Consider the following 22,372-nt stretch of genomic DNA (forward strand, 5'->3'; position numbering starts at 1 on the left):
TAGGTAGTGAAAACTGGACAATGGTCTCCTTTTGAAACATTAAAGTGTGGGCATTTGGCCAGTATGCCTAGGTGGTTTTGCGTATCCGAGTGAGATGGAGAATAATGTCGGTGTTTATGGTAAATTAGCCCGCAGAGCTTCTTGACACCCAGTGTTGTGCTCTTGTGTCTCTCTACTTGATTCATGCGGCTTCCTGTTTACCTTTTTTCTCTGGGTTAATTTGACAGGTCAGTTCATAAATGCATTATGCATTTCACATCACATCATGCTCATTTCTCCTCAGCTTTAGGACAGCTCTCAAATCCTCAAACAAACATGCAAAGAAATCAGGAAGGGGGCCAACACTTTTTCACACCACTGTACATGCTCATGAGATCCACACGTACAGCCGCACACACACACACACACACACACACACACACACACACACACACTTGCTCATGTGCAACGAGGTTTCCAGGATCTGCCAGCGTTAAGCTACAAATATGCTCACCGCATCAGTAATCAAGACAATGTGGATCAGACAGGCTTTTCAGGTAATGTCTAGCAGAATGAGTTCAGGATTCTGTCACAATCTGACATTGCCCTGTTTACTCCTGGTTTTAACATCCGTCTCAGGTGATTGAATCATAGGTGGTTAGCTTATAGAGAATACCATCTTACAAAGCATGTTTAAATAGATCTAAATATGTATATTTATTTACCATATGTTTAAATATTATTACAAGTTAAAAGAACTGTTTTCAATTTTAAATAAAATGTAATGAATATATACATGATCCATCAGAAATCTTTCTAATATGCTGATTTGGTGCTCAAGAAACATCTCTTCTTATTATTCATGTTGAAATCAGTTGTGCTGCTTAATATTTTTTTGGAAACTGTGATATAATTTTTTCAGGATTTTTTGAAAGTTCAAGTGAAAGTTCAAAAGGACAGCATTTGTTTGAAATAGAAATCTTTTGTAACATTATAAATGTCTTTACTGTCACTTTTGAACAATTAAATGAACCACAGCTGAATAATATAAAGTATTGGTTTGATTGATGGTCTCCTCAATTTTGTACTTTGGATTTTGAAATTTGTTTGTTTGTTTTTTCCAAAGCACCTGTACAGACCGACACATGCATTTGTCACAAATGTAATGCAGAGGTTCAAAAGAATGCGGGAGTCAATTTCTGCTGAAGGCAAGTGGAAATGAGATACAAATTCTCTCTGCTTGCAGTGCGTCAGTCACATTGTCAGGAAAATGAGTGAGAAAGCATAAATACACAGTTGGACCAATTCATACATCATCAATAGCGGTTCAGTTCCGCTATTTAGTATGAAACCGCGACATTAAACAAATTTGGGTACTTTTATCTTTAAAGACATCTTTACAACAGTAGCTATGGTGTGAGATGCTAAGAAAACTCATGACGCAACAGGCAAAGATGTCCATCTTAATGAGTATAACTGCATTTGAAAGAACGAGTTTAAAGATGAAGCTTTTCTGAGAGTGTTTTACAATGTACCATACTATAATTGTGATCTTTAACAGCACAGCATATTTTGATTTTGGCCCATGTTCAAGTGAATTTCTGGGTGATATGTGTGACCCAAATGTTTTGTCAATGGGTTGGAATTTTTGGAGTGATAGATTTGAGAGTATGAACCCTTTGTGAACACCCTTTGTATTACACAATACACCGGAGCTCAATATAGTATATGCTTTGATTCTCACGCCATAAATCTTTGTCGAGGGAGGGAGGTATTGAGACTTTATTTACAAGGAACTGGTCCATTTTTCAAAGGCATCCATGGACAAGGATGGATTAAGTCTGTGGGGAGCAAAGCTGGTTGGAGTCATGTTTTATCCAAAGCCCAGTGGGACCTCTGGAGGAAAGAGTTCCACGGATGCTACAGGCTGATTGGGATGCAGGGGTAACGTCAGATCGGCAGGAGATTAGAGTGAATTGAGACATGTATCAGAGCAAGGGAGTGCTGCCTTTGATTGGATACTTTTCTGGGTGGTTTGCCATCCGCAAACTCTGCTTTCATTCAGTTCTCTTTCATTTCTAGTTCCCTCTCTCACTCATTCTCTCTCTCTCTGACAGGTGCGGAATGATTTGACCAATGAGCTGGAGAAGGCAGACATCCAGATTGCAGACACTGAGAGTTTCTCTAATGATCCCTGTGTGAATGTGAAGAAACTGAAGGTAAGGGAGCTCACAAGGGAGCTTACAGTGCACAATGTCCCACTCAGTTATACACATAATATGCATGTCTATATATATCACTGAACTGTGTTACATTTGTACCTAAAATAAGAGGGAAAAACGTCAGTGGGGTAAAAAAAAAAAAGGTTGAATTTTAGATATATTCAATAAACATGAGTTTTATTATCTTATGCACTTCGGCTTCTCATGTAAATTTGTCTCATTTTAATGATGTTTGTACTGAAATTGGACCAAAATCTACATCTCATTTGTGTTTTTATGTAATGCAAAATAATTTTGTTTAAAATGAATTTTTTATTTTTTTAAATAGGAACTGTAGTGTATTCCTTGTTTTCAGTTCAGTCACATTATGCTTTGACAGTTCCTTTTTAATTATATATGCAAATACAAATATACAATATATCATAGTTAAAGATGTAACCATTTTTACCACATTCATAGATTTGTGTAAACAGTGAGAAGCTGACTCTGTAATCATGTGATATGCTAATGATATTCTAATGAGTTGTGATGTCGTTTTTTAACCATTGCAGCTTTAGCTTTGGATGACTCTTAAAGAGAATACTAAAAAGTTTTCTTAGTCATCATCATAAACACATAAAGTGTCAAGAATGCCATGAGCAATTAATTCGAGTATGTTTGTGATCTGAATAGCCATTGTTCCATTGTTGTCTGCTGCTTCTCTTACTTTGCAATTTCCACCTAAAGGTTTGTTCCCACCTTTTTTGCTGAGTCATTTTTTTACACCGTGAAACTATTATGACTTATATTACCTGCCTGACTTAATACCTCCATTATGGCAATTCCCCAAATAGCAAAGAACTGCTAAAGAACTGTTTCTTCAAATTCTGCATGGTCAGATTTTTCACCAGTTGACAGCAACTCTTAGAGTCTGTAAATTCAAAATTATATTTCACAGTGACATGGCTGTGCACAGGGTGATAGGGAGACAGTCACCAGTTTTGCATTATATAAACCCATATAAACAAAATTTTGAGATTTTTGAAACTCAAATCCACTGAATAGGTGGGTTACCATTCGCTGTGTAAATGTGGGAAAGTCTCACAACCATGGTCTTCATAAAAGCAAAGCGAGTGGTGACTGAGGTCCTGGGGCAGCCTGGCATGGATCCAGCCTCCATTTTGCCTGGCTGGAAGAAGCTTGTGTCTGCCAGGACTTCAGGACAGCTGGAGCCACTTACACAGCTGGAGGGATTCAGGTTAAGTGCCCACGCCGTCGGGAGCAGCAGCAGGGTTTGTAACGGCTGCTGATTGTGAAGCAAGAAGCGCCTGACCCAAGCGGTTGGTCCTGAAAAGGGAAGCGGGAGTATTTCACACAATAGCTCCAATATCTCAGCATGTTCTTTGGCACTGCTGAAGTGCTGAGGGTGGTATTGTGGCAAATGAGACTCTCTGAGAAACATCTCAACGAAACCGTTTACCACAGGCCACACATGCATTTTCAAACAGCGTTTGAATGCAGCCCCACTGCGAACGTCGTTTATGTAATTGTTCCCGAGTTTAAAGCAGGTCTGAGATCAGATTTAATGTATCCGCTGTGATCTTACCTGTAAATGCTGCTGTTTTCAGAGCTGTCGACAAAACACTATCCCACCCACTGGAGTCATTATTTTCACTCCTGCTTGAACATGATAGTTTTCATCTTGAGCAGCTCATTAGCTGTACATGTTAAATGCTCTTCCTGTAGCCTCGTGCTCGAGGATAACATTCCAAGAGGTAAAAGCGAAAAATAGATTCAGAGATGATTTCTTAAAGTCGCTGGTGAGCATTTCAATATCCTGGCAGCTGTGACACGTCTTATGATGGATTGGGCCGTGACACCCCTCAAACAAGACTGACTTTCACCTGAAATTTTCATTGCCATTTGCTGGAATCAAGGGCAATATAGTTAAGAGGGCGGGGAGGGATATTATTACATCCTGATATGCAGAATGAGAAAAAGGATACTTAATAACCTCTGAAGAATACGTAGGTCTTGTTGTGTTAGTGTAGCGAATCAGCTCATGGGGAAATATGAATAATTAATCATAACTAGTTATAATTAATTATAAATATTTAGATCCGCTGTAGATATTTACTTGACCTCTCAGGGTCAACTGTCTGTCAATTCTAAGAACGTTAATTTCCTGGTTAAGGGAAATAACTTTCTTACTGTACAATTCTACAAAGAGCTTGTAGCATAAATCTGCATGATTAAGTGACTCCAGTTATGAGCAAACAATGAACAACGTCAAGTGCAAATGAAAAATTGTGTTTTTGATTGGTCCAGACGCTACATTAGCATGGCCTTTAGCACATGACAGATGCGTTCTGAGCTTTTATTTCTTTTTCGTGGGTTCAGTTTTGGCTTCATGTGTATAGAAATCTTGTTCCAATGATGGATTGATTCTCAGTGATGCAGAACCGGACGAGGTGGAAACACAATGCTGAAGTGGGCTGAATTGTTTACAGACTCAAACATGCAGCGTGAATGCTGGTTACAGATGCAGATCTCTGTTTTTCTCTGGATATGAAGCAATTCACACTGCTGATACTGTTTCTCTGTAATACACTTGGTGTTAATATGTCTCACCTACGAAAGCAACACACCTTAGCTGCGTTTTTGGAAGATGCTTACATATTTTTTCATGAGAAAAGCTGCACCTTTTCTCTCAGCCACCTTTCAACATATGTTTTATGTAAATCTCTTTAGCCATTAACTACCTGTTTCATTTTGTTCTCTACCCCTGTCTATAGGATAATGATGTCCGGATCATCATCGGTCAGTTTGATGAGAATCTGGCCTCTAAAGTCTTCTGCTGTGTAAGTTAGCCAGCTACATGCACAATCATGTCTCTGTAACTCTGTAACCATAACATGCAACCATCAGCTCTCCCACCAGCTTCAGACTTCATGCAGAAGGCCTGTAGATTTTTTTAACATACAGTACATGTGCCAAAAACATTTAGCTGTGTTAAAGGGGTCCTATTATGCTTTTTCACTTTTTCAACTTTAGTTAGTCTGTAATGTTGCTGTTTGAGCATAAAAAAGACTGTAGTCAATGTATTTTTTTTCCTTGTGTGTGCTCCAGGCCTACAACCTGAACATGTATGGCAGTAAGTACCAGTGGATCATCCCAGGATGGTACCAGGGGAACTGGTGGGAACAGGCGAACTCCACAAATTGCACCACTAAGAAGCTGCTGACAGCCATGGAGGGCTATATCAGTGTGGACTTTGAGCCTCTCAGTGCCAAACAGATTAAAGGAATATCAGGAAGAGTGAGTGTCTGTAATGCAGTGGGATCTCAGGAGTTATGAATGACATTTCTGATTTCTGACAGAAACAAATTCCAGCATGTGGAAAGGAAAAATGATGCATTGCAGTTGAATTGAATTTCAGTTTCAATAGATTCTTACTCTGAGCTTTTCTCAGCTTTCCCTGTTGAAATGACCGGCTTGGACCAGCACGTCTAGGCTGGTTTATGTTGGTTAGCACTGATTTGGCACTAGTTTATCTGTTTTACCAAACTTATTGATATTTATGACCATAATTATGACATTTTTTAAAAATACATTTTCATAACCTTGATCAACACTTTTGATAATTCAAGATGCAAGGAAGATTTTTTTTCTTTTTACTTGATCATTACACTGCTTCTTTATTAAATGTAATTTTAAAATTAAGTATAGATGTTTCATATAGCATATAATAAATGCACTACCATTTTAATTATTGATAATAATAAGAAAGCTTTCTTGAGCAGCAAATCAGCATCTTAGAATGATTTCTGAAGGATCTTGTGACACTGAAGACTGGAGTAATAATGCTGACAAGTCAGCTTCGCATCACAGGAATAAATTACAGTTCAAAATATATATGAATAGAGCACTGTTATATTAAACTGTAATAGTATTTCACAATATTAGTGTTTTTATTGTATTATTGATCAAATTAATGCAACCTTGGTGAGAATAACAGACTTTTACTTGAACGTTACACCAACTGTCATTTTTGTAATTAAAATCAATGTTAAGTATGAATGGTTTTAAAAATGTTTGAAACCAACATGGACACAAATATTAGATTTCTAATATCTAATAAGAACATGTTTCAAAGTAGATTTTTAAAAGATTTCTCATTTTTATTTTCTTGGGGGTCCTTTTTTGTGAATCACCCAAAATTTAAAACAGTGCTGCTTTATCTATCTGTCTTCAGACGCCACAGGAGTACGAGAGGGAGTACAACCGCGAGCGAGAGCAGAAAGGAGTGGAGGCCAGCAAGTTCCACGGCTTTGCCTACGATGGCATCTGGGTGATTGCAAAGACCCTCACACGCGTCATGGAGCTCCTCAGGCACAAGGAGAGGCACGACATGTACCACAACTTCACGGTGGATGACCGCGAGGTGGGCAAAATGGTCCTGGACGTGATGAACGAAACCAACTTCTTTGGAGTGACGGTAAGTTTGCGTTGATGGATAATCTACAGATCTTCTTGGGGCCAAATACAGTGTCTGGTCGACCTGTTTACAATCCTGTAACGTGTTTCACTGAAAAAGCTACTGTGGCTTTCGCGATTTCATTTTAGATTGAGCCATCAAGTGACGTTTCCTACATCTGAAAAGTTGTAAAGGCCATTTTGAGATCTCAAAGTCAAAAGAGGGCCACTTTTATTGCGGCAAACTGCCTGCGAGAGGCTGAGGGAGGGCAAACATTTGAGAATGCAGCTTGTGATTGGAGGCTAGTAATGTTAAACATGCGATGTAGCTGACAGAATGAGAGCCAGATAAGAGGTAGGGAGATAGTTGGTATGCAGGGAGTGTCCCGTCTGCAGACATCACTGAATGTGTGTTTGTTTATGAGAACACACTGCTGCAGGCTGCCAAAAGAGAGAATCACAGAGCACAAAAAGAAGGCAAGTCAGCAAATCTAAAGGAACGCGGTGAAGCTGAACCGAACTATCTCTCTAACAAAAGGAAGGAGTTTCGATATAACAGCAAATGCTGTTGGTTTGGGAAATGAATAGGGGTTAATGGGCATTTTGGGTTTTAGTACAGTATGTCCTCCAGCCCTCCATCTTCGGCTTTTATCCAGCAGTTACTGTATCTCTCGTGTAGCAGAGTATTTTTTCTGTTTGCCCAGGCTGCTAACAAACAATGCATGTTCCACGAGACCTCAGTGTAGAAGCTTAATGGAGAGGAAGGAAAAACAAACACAAATAAAAAAAGGAAAATACTGCTGGAAGACCAGTGGAAATATGAGCAGAAGGGCAAACAAGAGCATGTGGTCATTCTTTTCCCTCTCTATAGAAAGGGAGAAGATATATCAGTACAGTAATGGTTACTGGCCAACGTTAGAGAATTAATTTATTGGTATCAGTCGGTATTGTATATTTAATTGATAATTTACTGTATTTTTACATTAAAAACAAATTAACGCAATTAACAGCTTTCTCCCTCTTAAATTCCTGAAGTAGCTATGCTAATGCTTTTACCCACATCCTAGCTGTACAGTATATGATTAATATCTGCAACTATGATTACTCATTAAAAAAATTATATATATATATATATATATATATATATGTAACAAATATTTAAAATACTTTATTGTTTCAACTTGGAGATTCAGTGTGAGAATATATACATGATTACAATTTTAATGTTATGTTATGATTAAACAGACTAACCCAACTCAAAATAAATATCCATTTTTTTCACTGTACGTTACGTGTGTGTTGTGTTGCCTAAATTCACTTCTAGCATTTGAAGTTCTTGATTTTATTTTTTTAGTGTTTTATTTTTAAACAAAATAGAGTTTTGATATTGGCCGTTTATTGGTTATCCTCCGTATCATGGCAATAATTATCATCATTAATATCATGCATCACTACCTACAGTATAAGTGATGTTTTAATGGCTGATCAGATTCCCAATATTCATGACTCTGATTTAAAATAGGACGTCTTCCTGTCAAAACTGAATGATTGCAGAGAATCGTCTGGAACATAGTCCCATAAAACTAGATGCAATCTGACTACAACAGATTTAGTGGTCCCACAAGGATCAGGTTTGTCTCGTACCAATGGCTGGGTCTTTGTCCAACAGAACGGGCTGTTCTAGCTTCTCCATCGGACTTTGAGTCCTCTGAGAAGAGCTATCGATCGAGTGCCAGCATGCCACAGGAAGTAAAACATTATCTTAGAGAAGTCTCTGTGGATCATTTTGAGTGAAGAGTGGTGCTGTGCCGCTTTCATTTGGTTAAGAGAGGGTTAGCACAATTTTCTGATGGTACATTCTAGAAGCAAGCATACATTTCCATTAAAAAGTTTGGGGTCAGTAGTATATATAGTAATAGAAGAAACTGATACTTTCTTGAGAAGCAATCCCACATATTATAATAATTTCTGAAGGATTATGCGACACTGAAGACTGGAGTAATGGCTGCTGAAAATTCAGCTTTACCATCACAGAAGTAAATAATATTTTAAAATATATTAAAAATAGAAGACCTCTTAAATTGTAATAATGTTTCACAGTATTAGTGCCTTTACTGCATATTTGATCACATAAATGGAGCCTTAATAAGCATGAGACTTCTTTCAACATCTTACCAACCTCAGACATATGAATGATAATTTAATGGTCAGATTTCACATTCTTTTCCCGAGTATAAGGATTCTGAGAAGAATCAATAAACACTACTTGTCAAAAGTGTTGAAAACCTAATTTGTTCAGTTTGTATTGAAATTTACACAGTTTAATATACTTTGAAGTTAAAGCATGCAAAAAATGCTCAACCGGAGAAATAAGGAAATCAAAATGTAATCTAAATTTCTAAATCCAAGCCTCTTTTGCTGATATAACAGCCGATGAAAATCAAATAGTGTTTGTAAAGCTATTCTCAGCACTTGCAAAGTTCCCAAAAATGTGTTGCACTTGTACAGTAGGTATAGCATTGCTTTCACGCTTGTGTCCAGTTCAAAATGCTGTGGTAGTCTTTTTGGTTCAGGCTGACACTTACTGTGTAAGTCACAGACTCTGGATCCAGCAAAAGAGTCAGAGACCATCACGAATCCTCCTCCGCGTTTGACAGTTGGTGACACACTAAGAAGAACCATCCTTTCACCTACTCGATTCCATATACAATTTTTATTATGTTTCAGTTTTTGTAACTTAAACATGTTTCTTGCCAGTTTTCCACTTACTTTTGTAACTTTTCAAGTTATTCAGAGGACCTGGACTGCTTAAATTTCAATAAAAACAGAAAACATGTCTTCTAAAACATATTCATCCAAATGTAATAATATTTGAAAAGTTGAAAATAGACTATTGCACTGCAGACGTGGACTGTTGGGACTAGTAGTCAACATCTATATATATATATCTGACATCATACGTCAGAATGCTGTTCATAGACTTCAGTTCAGCATTCAACACAATGACTGTGTCAGCACAGCCCTAGTTTACAAATCTCAGTGCATGGAGTCATTGCATCTTCAGTAGACAGTTGATATCACTGAATATGTGTGAGATATTTCAGGGCAAACCTAGCTGCTGTCTGCTATTATAAGTGGCTGTTTGGTTGGTTGGACAGCGACATCATCATTTGCTTCCATCACCTTCATCACCTCCACCCACAACCCTTTTTACAGGCCTGAGGGTGCCTTGCACACCTGTGTGACCTCCATAAGGCCTCCTGCCTGGCCTGTCCACACCTCTGCATAGACTCACACTCACACACACTGATAAAAGGTGCCATCAACATGTTTGACCCATAAGCCTACACCTGCAGTGCAACACAATCTATTTTCAGCTGTTCTAATGTTATGAAACCAGTCTAAAAAAAGAAACTGAGAAAGAGAGAAGACTTCATTGATTTAGAATAACTCTCCAACTACTGTTACAGCTTGAGTCTTAAAGTGACAGTTCATCTTTCTTTCTTCCATCAAACACAAAAGGAACAAAATATGACCTATGTTTCTCCTTTCTGTCTCCACAATGTTACAAAAATGACATCCTGCATAGCTTATAAAACAAAATTATGTCTTGGAAACTATGAAGAATATGTAAATTTCCGCAGGTAGGGAGGGCTTTGGAGTCAGTAAAATTCATCTGACAAAGAGGACTGCCGTTCACATTATATATTGTTTACACACATAATTCTGAATTGCAGCTTTAATGTGTTTTGTGAAGGCGAGCATTTATCCAGTGCGCCCACGTCTGAGCTGCTAAACAAAGAATCATATTGCAGTGGGACCGGAGTCTGGTCTATACTTCAAAGATAGCCATTTTTTGAGATACGATCACTTCGCTTGGAGTTGCCTCCAATGGTTTTAATGGGCTTCTAATTATTGCCATGGTAATGCAGTATGCATCTCACCTGTTATTTTATTGGTCCGAGTGATCCCAAATCCTTTTAAATGGCTCATTAGGCAGCTTCGGGGCAGACAGACAGCAATCCGCATTTACGCATTTTCTTTTTTTAAGACATAATGAACATAGATAATATTTTGATCCAGTGATGGAGCTTTAAAAACTATTTATGTAAAAATGCTATATACCTGTCTGCGCTTTGATCAGATATCCATGCAACATCTGATGAGGCTTCACGTCATATTTGAATTCATGATGTTGCAGGAAATTCCTCTGTTAATGATTGTGTTTTGTAACTGGTTGAAGTGATTTATTATTTATATGTACTAAATATTAATTGGCTTCTTCCCCTTTAGAAGATGCATTTCATCCAAAGTTTCTTACAATGCTCTTATTGTTCTGATGATCTTTCAAGGGCACAAGAAAGAACGTCCAAGTTCTCAGTAGCCATTTTTTTATTTCCTGGACCGCTGTTATTTTCAATTGAGCCTATAATTTTCCTTCACCATTTTGCTACTTCTTTCTAAGGCTTTTATTAGTAATGCTGGTAACGCTTTACAATAAGGTTCCATTAGTTAATGTTAGTTAATGTATTAACTAACATAAACAAACAATGAACAATACATTTATTACAGTATTTATTCATCTTTGTTCATGTTAGTTAATGAAAATACAGTCGTTCATTGTTAGTTCATGTTAATTCACAGTGCATTAACTAATGTTAACAAGCACAACTTTTCATTTTAATAATGCATTAGTAAATCTTGAAATTAATGTTAACTAAGATTAATAAATGCTGTGGAAGTATTTTTCATTCTTAGTTCATGTTAACTAAAGTAGTTAACTAATGTTAACTAATGAACCTTATTGTAAAGTGTTACCGTAAGTGCTTGCTAAAGTAAGAAGAAATTTACCTAAATTCTTAATTTTATTATACTGATACAAGATGTTTTATTTTGAAATATCTGATAAATAATATGCAGAATTGCAACAATAAAAAATAAAAATGAATTTTTATTTTATTTTACTTTACTTTACTTTACCTTACCAGTAAAGCATCCCAGTCCTCCTCAGCTGGCACAACTTGGCAACCTCTCAGACCTCTGTGTGCTCCATTAATTTAACAAATCAATTGTGCTACAATTAATTGTGTTTGCCTCAAGAATGCGATCAATTCACAGATCTTTAATCTAATAAATGGCCTTAAAAAACAAGCACTGTGCCAGACTTCAAACTAAACACTCCCAATTTGTTGCCGTGCCAAGAGTGAAGGATATGGCAAACAGATGGAAAATCGATCCTTGTAAGATATATCTGTCCCAATCAGATTATGTGCCATGATATTAATCATCTCAACTGTGCAATCGAGATTTCTGCAAACTGTCCATTTACACGTGATAAGCAGCTCTTGTGAAGGTTGTTCGTTGTGTGCTTCTGCAGGGTCAGGTGATGTTCAGGAACGGGGAACGCATGGGAACCATAAAATTCACCCAGTTTCAAGGTAAGTCCATTTAGATGGTCATTTTTCATGGTTAACAAGCATTTTTATAGGAAATGCTGGATCAAATGTTGGTCCTTCAGCCAGTGTTGATCATCCTCCACTATCTCACTTCGTGATAGTGTCATTTCATAGAATATGTGCGACAAATATCTCAGCATGACGATTGTGCCATACATCACATAGTCAGCATGCTCTGCGTCAGCGTCGTCCTGTAGCGTAATGGAGTTGGAGAATTCCCCTGCTCGGCCCTCTGATGTGATTAATCCAGTGTGTGTGTGTGTGTGTCCTGAGGGCAGGGGAGATTAACTCTAGTTTGTGGGATTTAATCTCGGAGCAGGGATTCCCCCCTCACACCCCATGGCAGCCGCAGGCCAGCATTCCCCACCCTCTTTAGTCTTATCTGCTTCAGCGCAGAGGCTTCCCCCCCATAGTGTGTTACATCACCTCTTCAGACTGTATTTGTGAGCAGGCCGCAGAATCGGAGGGCTGTTTGGCTGAGGGGTGATTGAACTGTCTGTCAGTATGAAGGCGAATGGCAGTCAGGGATAAATAATGAAAAAAAGAAAGGAGACGCTGTTATCAGCAGTGCACTAGAGAGCGTCTCCTTCTACACCGAGAACAATCACAACTCACACTGGCTCAAGCGCAAGCTTGCTTTGGGCTCCTTCTTTATTTGGGGTTCTCACTCTATTACTGTGCTTTCTGTCTTTCTTCTGTCTTTCTCATTCACACTCATATTCTCTCAGTCGCTCTCTTTCTCACTCATTTACTCACATTAAATCACTCACTCATACTCATCAGTCACGTATTTACTAATTCGTTTTTATTTCATTTACGCACTCAAATTCTTGTTCATTCATATATTCATTCACTCTCACAAGCTAGGTTTCCATCTAAAGTTGAGAATTTAACTTAAGGACAAAATTGGAATATTGCATAAAACATTCGCGAATAAGCACAGTTTCCATCCAAAGAGTCAAAGAGAACAAAATCGTCACTTCCTGATAAACTGGCACTAAATATCACAAAAAAAAAGTAGGAGAAGCCACTGAATATAATATTTTTCATATATAATGAATTACTTGTGCCTCAGAGCGAGCAGACGAAACACAATAAATGTGGTCATTGCTTTTCGGAGGTGGATGCCTGCTGTTTGAGAACACAGTCGTGTTCTGGGAGGCAATTATACTGAAATACTTTGAAGACAGACTTTGCTCGGGCATTTAAGAATGACCATAACAACATTTCAGATGCTATGCAATTAGATCCCATCCCATCGCACAAAGTCACATGACTTTTTTGATGTACATTAACCAAAAACGTCTCAGATTACGCATGTAACCATGGTTCCCTGAGAATAGGGATCGAGACGCTGCCTCCTCTAGAGGGCGTTCCCCTAGCGCCCTCTAGAGGAGGCAGCATGGATTTCCCTTTCGAAAGGGAACGTCTCAGGTTACGCATGTAACCATGGCTCCCTGAGAACAGGGAAGGACAGCGTGGAGTTCCCTTTCGAAAAGGAACCACCTCAAATGAGTGTAAAAGCTTTTTTGCAAATTTAAGGATTTTTTTTCGAAATTTGGCATTTCCATCACTTGTTTCTGATGCGATACTTCAAAATGTGCATAAAACAGGGTGATGGAAACAGCTACACATTCATTTGTTTGTCCATTCACTCACACTCATTCATTCATCCATTCATTCACACATATTTATTTACTTTCTCATGTATTAACTCACTTTTTCATTCACTCACTTATTTATTCAAAATATACTACATGACATTTAAAATATGAGCAGATTTATGGAGTGCCCATCATACACTACATGATTTTGTCAAAATCCAGACTAGCTATGACTTTTATAAACTAGGATTGTCAATTCCAGACTGTAAATTGGGGCAAAACTTATGTAGCATATTTCAGCTTTGAGTCATTAATTCACTCACTCATTTTCTCACTTATTCACCCATTCACTTTATTCATTAAATGACTGTACTTTCAGTCATGCAATGAGTCACACATTGACTCAGTCTTTCTATCATTCACACAAAAATAATTTCTTAATGAGTTTTTAATTAGTCTTTTAACTTGTTTACCAGTAAAAAAAAAAATCTCTCTGAAACAAGATATATTTACTTGAGAAGCAATACTGCATATGATTTCATTCACTTGTTTTTAAACTTATTTTATCTTACTGTACTGGCAGATTTTTTCGCTATTTTGTTTATTGTTCTAAATTGTTCTACTTATTAATACTTAAAATAAATAAATAAATAAAAAATCTGCCAGTGCAGTAAGACAAAATAAACTTGTAAGATTTCCAAGTATATTTAGATACTTTAATTGGAAAATAAGACACAGATATTTGTTTAGAGTATGATTGTGCAGTGCACAAAAAGGCGCTTTTATTCTCTCAAAATTTCCAATCACTCTCTCTCTGCTCATTTCTCTCTCTCTCTTCATCCCTCACTGTTAAAGGATAGGAAGGGGGAGCCCAGGCTGAATATTTAGAGATGTTCTGATCCTCAATTGAGCCTGCCATCCATCTTTAGAGTCTCAGTCTGTCAGCTCCTATATCACACCCACTGCCACCACACTCCGAACCATCTGGACAAGACACTCAGAGTCGTTTCTTAACCTAGTTATTTGACAATGACCTCCTGGCAAGATTGTGTTCTGGCCAAACTGTTTCTTTCTCTCTGCATTTTTGACAAAGACTTAAGCCTGACTAACATAAATCTTTTAAGTCATTACAATTGACAACTAATAACTGAACACTGCCTATTAGTTTACATACTTGCTGTCTTTATAGTGTCCCATTGATCTCATGGTCAAAGTACCTGAATGATGACATTGTCTACAGCAAAACCATGTACACGGACAGCGCTGATTATTCACAGTCAATGATTCTCTTGACACAGCACTGTTTAAATTGTTATTCACATTAAAATTTGGCCTGCTTGAATCCACAGCAGTTATATGGGAAAACCTGAAACCATCAGATGAATTGCAATGAGCAGAATGTGGGTTGGCATCTCAATTCATATTCATATGGTAAATGTTTAGCATTAGCAGTCTTGGAAACACATGTATATATCCAGGAGCTAAGTGATAATATCTTATGTCCCATGTTCTCTGTTTTTAAGTGACTTTTCTTCCCTGTGAGTGTGACAGTCAATACACAAGCAGTTGTGAAGCGCACACCAGGGAGAAATATTGAGTTTTAAGATGGCTTTTGGAATAGACTTTCTTTGTATTTGGCCTCTGAGTTTAAGTCTTGTTCTGCTGGGAAGTTATTGACACTAAGCTTTATTTTATTGCATCTGTGGATACGTAACCTTAAATTTCACCTAACCATCCTGTTTTCGTCTTTAATACCTAGTTCAATGATATTCCTGTCAACAAGGCTTTTTATTTCGTCAGCAATAATAAAAACAAAACAAAAAAGATGCATCATGGTGATAATTAAATGAAAAAGAAAAAAAAGAAAAAACGACAAGATGTTAACACTGCACTACAATAATGTTTGTAGAAGAAGAAATCGGTATTTTTGATAACTGGTTAATTAGCTCATTCAAATGCTTTGTATTTATATGAGATTAATTACTAAATATTTATTTGTTTTTTTACAGTTTGGCACATTTTCATGTTTTCATATACATATTTTCATGCACTATATTCAAAAGTGTGGGGTCAATAATTAAGCATCACAACTGTTTTCAACATTGATAATAATAAGGAATATTTCTTGAAACCATTATTTTAAACTAATAATATTTCACAACATTACTGTTTTTACTGTATTTTGATCAAATCAATGAAGCATTTGAGCAGTAGGGTATGTCATATTTTGCACTAAAATATTTTTGTGGACTATATTGTATACCATTTCATTCATAATAAAATTGACTAAATATAACAAGACTAAATATTGACTAAATCTAAAGGACATTTTTGTCAAAACAAAAAGTGCAAAAATTAACTGACTGCATGATTGTGAGTGAAGCTGTTATGTTTTCTGAGTAAAGTAAAGCTGTTTTTCTTAGTTAGATGTCACAAGACAGTGTTTGTTTCAAATCATTGTTTTTGCAGATTTGCTAATCTGGTGCCTTTTAATTGATGTGCAAATGCATACAGTTGCAATTTACATACTTTTTCAGGTCAACATCAGCCTGAGCATTTTGGGACAATATGTTGGACTAGTTCTGCAGTGGAGTGCACAGAAAATACATTTACTGTCTATTGTCTTGTTTCTCTCTGGGGGCCGCCAGCTTTGAACACACTGCTCTTATCGCCGCTGTCCTCTTGTTGTTGCTGTCTTTCACAGAGGGTCAAGAGGTGAAGGTGGGCGAGTACAATGCCATTGCAGATGTACTGGACCTTATCAACAACACCATCAGGTTCCAAGGTAGGAAAAGCCCCATTTGTGTGTGTTTGCGGGTCAGCATTTGAGTGAGAGAGAGACAGAAGGGTCACACGCCTGCCAATGTTGTGTACTCACTGTTCAATGTGTGGTCATCTGAATAATTCAAGAGGTATTTTTCTCTTTTCCCACATTGACATTCTTTGTTTTTTCCTATAATCCCTGGATATTTACTTTCTTTTCAAACTGCCTCTGTGGAAAACAGTGGTAGGCAGGAAGTAAAACATTTGATTGTCTTTAATGGAACTTGTTAAGAGGATCTGAGGGAATCATTTGGCATGCTTACCATGTAAAGCATGACACAATAGTCAGAAATGTAATTTTTTTTAAATGGAACAGTTTATTGAACCTTAAACCTAAATGTGTTTTTTGTTGAGTATCGTATTTGATACATTATGGCTCATGATATAGGAGAATATGGAGCTCAAACCCGGGGAGAAAAAACACTCAATATTATTCAGAGCAAAAATATGCAAAACATATAATCTAATGCAATTTAATGATGATTGCACAAGTAAGTGTTCCTCAAAAGACTGTTCATATTTGATACTCACATTTGAACATGATTTTCCATCCATAATTTTTTAGAAAATCAAGTAATCCCAACTTGCTTCAGTTTAGTAAGTGTTCATCTCAAAATATTACTAACAATATAAAAGCTATTCTTACGTTTACTTTATAAAAATCTGTAAATATTTCACAGCATAAAGACATGTACCATAATCTGAAGGGGGAAGTTTTTATAAAGGTACTGAAAGGCCTTTTACTGCCTTAAAAAGTGTAAACTATCAATCAGAAGGCATATATGGTATACAACAGGTTTTGCAGCAATGTTTTGATTATGTTGTTAATTTAGAGTCCATAGAAATGTGCATATTAAATGTGGTACAGTAGGGTTACAGTATGCTTTATAGGGTTAAGTGGGGGGAAAAGTTCAAACACTGACCACAACTGAGTTTGTTTTCTAAATTCAACTGAAAAAGAGTCTAAACCATTTGCTTTTGAGCTAATAGCAGTAAAGATCACAGTAGTACATGAAAACACCCAGGTTGTCAAGACGCAAGCCATGCAAACAACTCTTGACTCATTTTGGTGACTCATTTGGTTTAAGTGCTCGACTGTCTTGTAACTTCTCATTATGATGTAAGATCTAATCGCATCTTACATCATGATCATCGCCATGTAACCAAAACATTATGTAACCTTGTGCAGAAATAGAGCTAATATGTCACATTAGTGACTTGATAACCCCATCAATTCTCTCTCTAGTTGGCATGGCATTTTAAAACCTTAGTCATTTAAATTACACAGGAGCGTCCTCCTAGGAGATTTTGAAAGCTTTCTCAGAGGTGACATTCTTAGAAGTGACTCTGAGACTAACTGACTGTGAACCATCATGACTCTTGTAGGTGTTGAACCGCCGAAGGATCGGACGTTTGTGCGTCTGCAGCGCCGGCAAATAAATGTCCCCCTCTATAGCATCCTGTCTACCATCACTATCCTGGGCATGCTCATGGCAGGAGCCTTCCTCTTCTTTAACATCAAAAACCGCAACCACAGGTCAGTGCTGAGCAAGACTATGAAAGGAAAGGTTCAAGAATGAAACGAACAAAAGTCTGAGACCACAGTGAAAGTCTGGGAGCTTTTGTTTCATGTGAAAATCAGTTTTTAAGATTTAGAAAAATGTAAAATAGACAAGTTATAATAGGAAAAGTTCATATTTAAGATTCTGCATTCATTTTAGGTCACTATATAGATACACGACTACTGTTGAAAAGTTTGAACAATAAGAAAAAGTTTGGTCAGTAAGATTTAGTTTTTTTTTAAGAAATTAATAATTGTATTCATCAAGGATGCATTCATTTAATCAGGAGAGACAGTAAAGACATTTATAATGTCACAAAAGATTTCATTTTCAAATAAATGTTGTTCTTTTAAACTTTCTATTCATCAAAGAATACTGAAAAAAGTATAATATTTTTTAAATGTTTCTTGAGCAGCAAATCAGCACATTAGAATGATTTCTGAAGGATCATGTGACACTGAAAACTGGAGTAATGGTGCTGAGAATTCAGCTTTACCATCACAAAAATAAATTACGTTTTAAAATATTATAAAAGAAAAAAAGATATTTTAAATTGTAATAATATTTCACATTTTACAGTTGTTACTGTATTTTTTAAATACATTTTTTTTTGTTTTGTTTTTTACATCTATCAGTGTATCTATTTTTTATTTTTTTTATTACTGTTCTGTTGTCCTGCACCTGATCCCAATTTAGGTTTTGGATGTGCACACCTATTTTTTTTAATTAATTAATTTTATTTTTTAAATTATTGATTCCCAGAGGACGTTCTTTGATTTCGAACATATTCTGATAATATTACTTGCAATGGGATAAATTTGTATAAAATTATTACAATAGTGCAAAATAAAGGCACTTTTACTAGTGGTTTCAGACTTTTGGATCCGCTGTATATGATACAGTCATAGGTGTAGATGCACATTTAATTGCAATAGTTAATAATAAATGAAATGTGAATATTTAATGTATCAGTTGTGTCCTTCCCTCCATCTGCAGGCTGATCAAAATGTCGAGTCCCTATATGAACAACCTGATCATTCTGGGGGGCTTGCTGTCATATGCCTCCATTTTCCTCTTTGGTCTGGATGGATCTTTTGTGTCAGACAAGGAATTTGAGACCCTCTGTACTGTGAGTAATGACTGATTTCTGTGAATCAGATGTGAGCATGGGTAGACCATAGGTTAGTTGTCACACTTTTTACTCCCTTAGAAGTTTTTTTTTTCCTGGCTACAAACAGTTATAATGGGTAAATTGTCATAATAATAAGCAAGCATAATGATTTTAGCATGAAGAACATTGATAATTATTATAATATAGGACTAATTTATGACTGGTATTTTAAACATGCAAAACCTGTGCTGGAGACAAAAAACATTTGTGCAACTGGACATTTGACTTAAAACCTTTTAAAGATTGAGACAACTAGCCCTGGTCTCCTCTGTATTCGAATCTGAACACTTTTCACCTCTGCTACTCAGACTGTGTCACCAAACTGAGTAAGCATGACTGGATGTGTCTCATCACGTTTCCACTGCCTGTTTGCATGTGACCATAATCCACCTTTTAATTATGAGGCTTTGGCGACTGCAGTAGCTTGAGTCTCAAGGGAAATAGTTTACAAATGTGTTGAGCAGGACACATGCTACCTGCCTGAAATGGGTCCGACCTTCTGGCCTGTGAAGATGAAGTGTTACATTGCAGTATTAAGGATAGGGTAAAACTGAGCATTCATTATTCATGCTTTTTTTTAAATACAGTTAATTATTTTATTTCTTTTTTCATGTTTGCTTGCTTGCTTTACCCTAGACAAAACGAGTTGAACTTTTTAGGGCTCAACAATACAGACTTTTTTTTTTGCTAATATTTTTTCAACATTAGCAACCTATTTTGAGAAAGAGAAATGATTTATTCACAATTATTTAGAAATGAATGATATTTGTAATTCCAGTAAATAAATGAAAACAAGTTACAACAATTTAATTCAGGTTTTTAAACAATAATTTGTGTCTATTTTACAGCTGTAACTCTATAACAACTATAAATTCATAATTACATTTGGTGGAAAACACTCACATATGATGATTTAATTATGATTTTCAAACCTTTTATGTGTCCAACATGATTTCAGTCACAATTTTAACATGCATTTGGTGACTTAATTTAATTTAGTAGAATTAACAACAATGCTCAACACATCACATGAAATCACATCAAACCTTCAACCCACAGTGCATGATCTTCAAACAAGATCTAGTGACAGCACTGCAGTTCCATAAATTGCAGTTCCCAAACTTTCTAACACTGTCTCCAGGCCAGCAGGCCATCCTTATCGTTGATTCCTGCCTTTTACATGCTGAGATTTTCTTTCCCAGAGGAGCTCAAAATAAAGAATACTAGATCTGTGGGAGAGAGCAAGAGAGACAGAAGATGGAGGACAGAGAAAAAAATTATGCCTCGGGAACTTCCACAGAATTCACTACACACCCTGGCACCCAATTTGCTTTTCGATAGTGGACGTGGGATCATTAGATTTTATGGTTTTGCGGTTTCTGCTGCTTCGTTTTCTATAGACTGGTGTTAGAGTCCAATCTTAGCATTTCAGTGCCCAAATTATAAGAACTTTTGGTTTGTAGCAACCTTGTTTTACTTTCATATTTAATGTTTTAGGTCCGTACATGGATCCTCATTGTGGGTTACACAACAGCATTTGGCGCCATGTTTGCAAAGACCTGGAGAGTGCACGCTATCTTCAAGAATGTAAAGATGAAGAAGAAGGTGAGAAATGGGCTTTCAAATCATGTCAGATACAACACTGCACACCATTTACAGTACATTTTGAAGTAAGCCTCATGGAGCGGCATTGCATGCTAACTTGGCTTAAAACACTATCTTTTCAGGTCACACTGGGGTTGGTCTTACATTAGGGTTGTGACGGTGAGGAAATTTTCCCACCGGTTAATCGACGTGTGACAACACCGGTATCACTGTGGGTGTTCCCTCTTTTCCTGGTTTTCCTTCGCTTTTAAATAGCTTGTAAAAGCTGCGTGCGCATTTTACTTTCACTTTCAAATAGCGGCAATTCGGAGTAAAGGAATTGTTCGTTTTTAGTTCGTTTGAATTTTCCCTCTTTTCCTCGCTTTCCTTCGCTTTTAAATAGCTTAAAAGCGCCGTGCACATTTTACTAACTTTTATTAACAAAACAAATAAAAATACACCATGCTATAGGGCAGGCTATGCCTAATATAAATTAACAAATAACTTACATAAAGTTTAAATAGGTATACAAAACTGGAAATATGCAGGTAAACATGTATAATATATAACAAAATAAATAAGAAACCTAGAATGTTTATTAGCAAAACGAGTAAGAAAGCTTGGAGGCACGGCATACACCTTGATGTAAAAAAATAAATAAATAAATGACACAAAGTTTAAATAAAGTAAAAATCAGCAAACAATGTGGAACCAATTAAATAAGAAACGAATGTTTAAAAAAACTTCCAAAACCACCTTAGATAAACGGCAAAAGTCAACAGGCTTTTCAAAATCCAAAATATTGCTAAACAGGCGCTTTTGCATCTACGGCTTAACACCGGTATTACCGTCAGCACCGTCTATCGCGGCAAGCCTATCTTACATACAAAAAAAAAAAAGATTTCAAATCATCATTATCAATATTTTAACTATTTTTTCACTGTTTAAACGTTTAGGGTCATTGATGTTTTTAAATAAGTTTCTTATGTTCACCAAGGTTGCATTTATTTGATCAAATATAGGCCTACAGTAAAAACAGTATTATTGTGAAATATTTTTATATTTTAAAACTGTTTTTAATATATTTTAAAATGTATTTTACTCCTGTGTAATTTATTCAAAGCTGAATTTTAAGCTCCAGTCTTCAGTGTTTATTTGGTGCTCCAGAAATGTACTATTATTATCGATGTCGAAAACAGTTGTGCTGGTTAATATTTTTGTGGAAACTGTGATATTTTTTTTCCAGGATTCTTTGATGAATAGAAAGTTCAAAGGAACAGCATTTATTTGCATTTACATTACATTACATTTAGTCATTTAGAAGGCGCTTTTATCCAAAGCGACTTACAAATGAGGACAATAGAAGCAATCAAAACTAACAAAAGAGCAACAATATGTAATTGCAAATGACAAGTCACGGTTAGCCTAACGCAGTACACGTAGCAAGGTATGTTTTATATACACACATGTGTATATATATATATATATATATATATATATATATATATATATATAT

At 36.4% G+C, this 22,372-nt stretch overlaps 1 protein-coding gene across 1 annotated transcript in view; it reads left to right on the forward strand.

The window, feature by feature from the left end:
* The window catches only part of LOC107653854 (gamma-aminobutyric acid type B receptor subunit 2-like), a 205,344-nt gene that overhangs the window by 126,738 nt on the left and 56,234 nt on the right, over positions 1–22,372 (forward strand). The window contains exons 4-12 of the mRNA XM_016440709.1: positions 2,097–2,198; positions 4,976–5,041; positions 5,310–5,498; positions 6,436–6,678; positions 12,034–12,094; positions 16,421–16,501; positions 17,926–18,076; positions 19,098–19,230; positions 20,770–20,877. Coding sequence (XP_016296195.1) covers positions 2,097–2,198; positions 4,976–5,041; positions 5,310–5,498; positions 6,436–6,678; positions 12,034–12,094; positions 16,421–16,501; positions 17,926–18,076; positions 19,098–19,230; positions 20,770–20,877 — 1,134 coding nt within the window. The remainder of the gene's footprint in view (positions 1–2,096; positions 2,199–4,975; positions 5,042–5,309; positions 5,499–6,435; positions 6,679–12,033; positions 12,095–16,420; positions 16,502–17,925; positions 18,077–19,097; positions 19,231–20,769; positions 20,878–22,372) is intronic.

The sequence above is a fragment of the Sinocyclocheilus anshuiensis genome, unplaced genomic scaffold (genome assembly GCF_001515605.1).
Source record: "Sinocyclocheilus anshuiensis isolate Anshui unplaced genomic scaffold, SAMN03320099.WGS_v1.1 scaffold223, whole genome shotgun sequence".
Taxonomy (NCBI): domain Eukaryota; kingdom Metazoa; phylum Chordata; class Actinopteri; order Cypriniformes; family Cyprinidae; genus Sinocyclocheilus; species Sinocyclocheilus anshuiensis.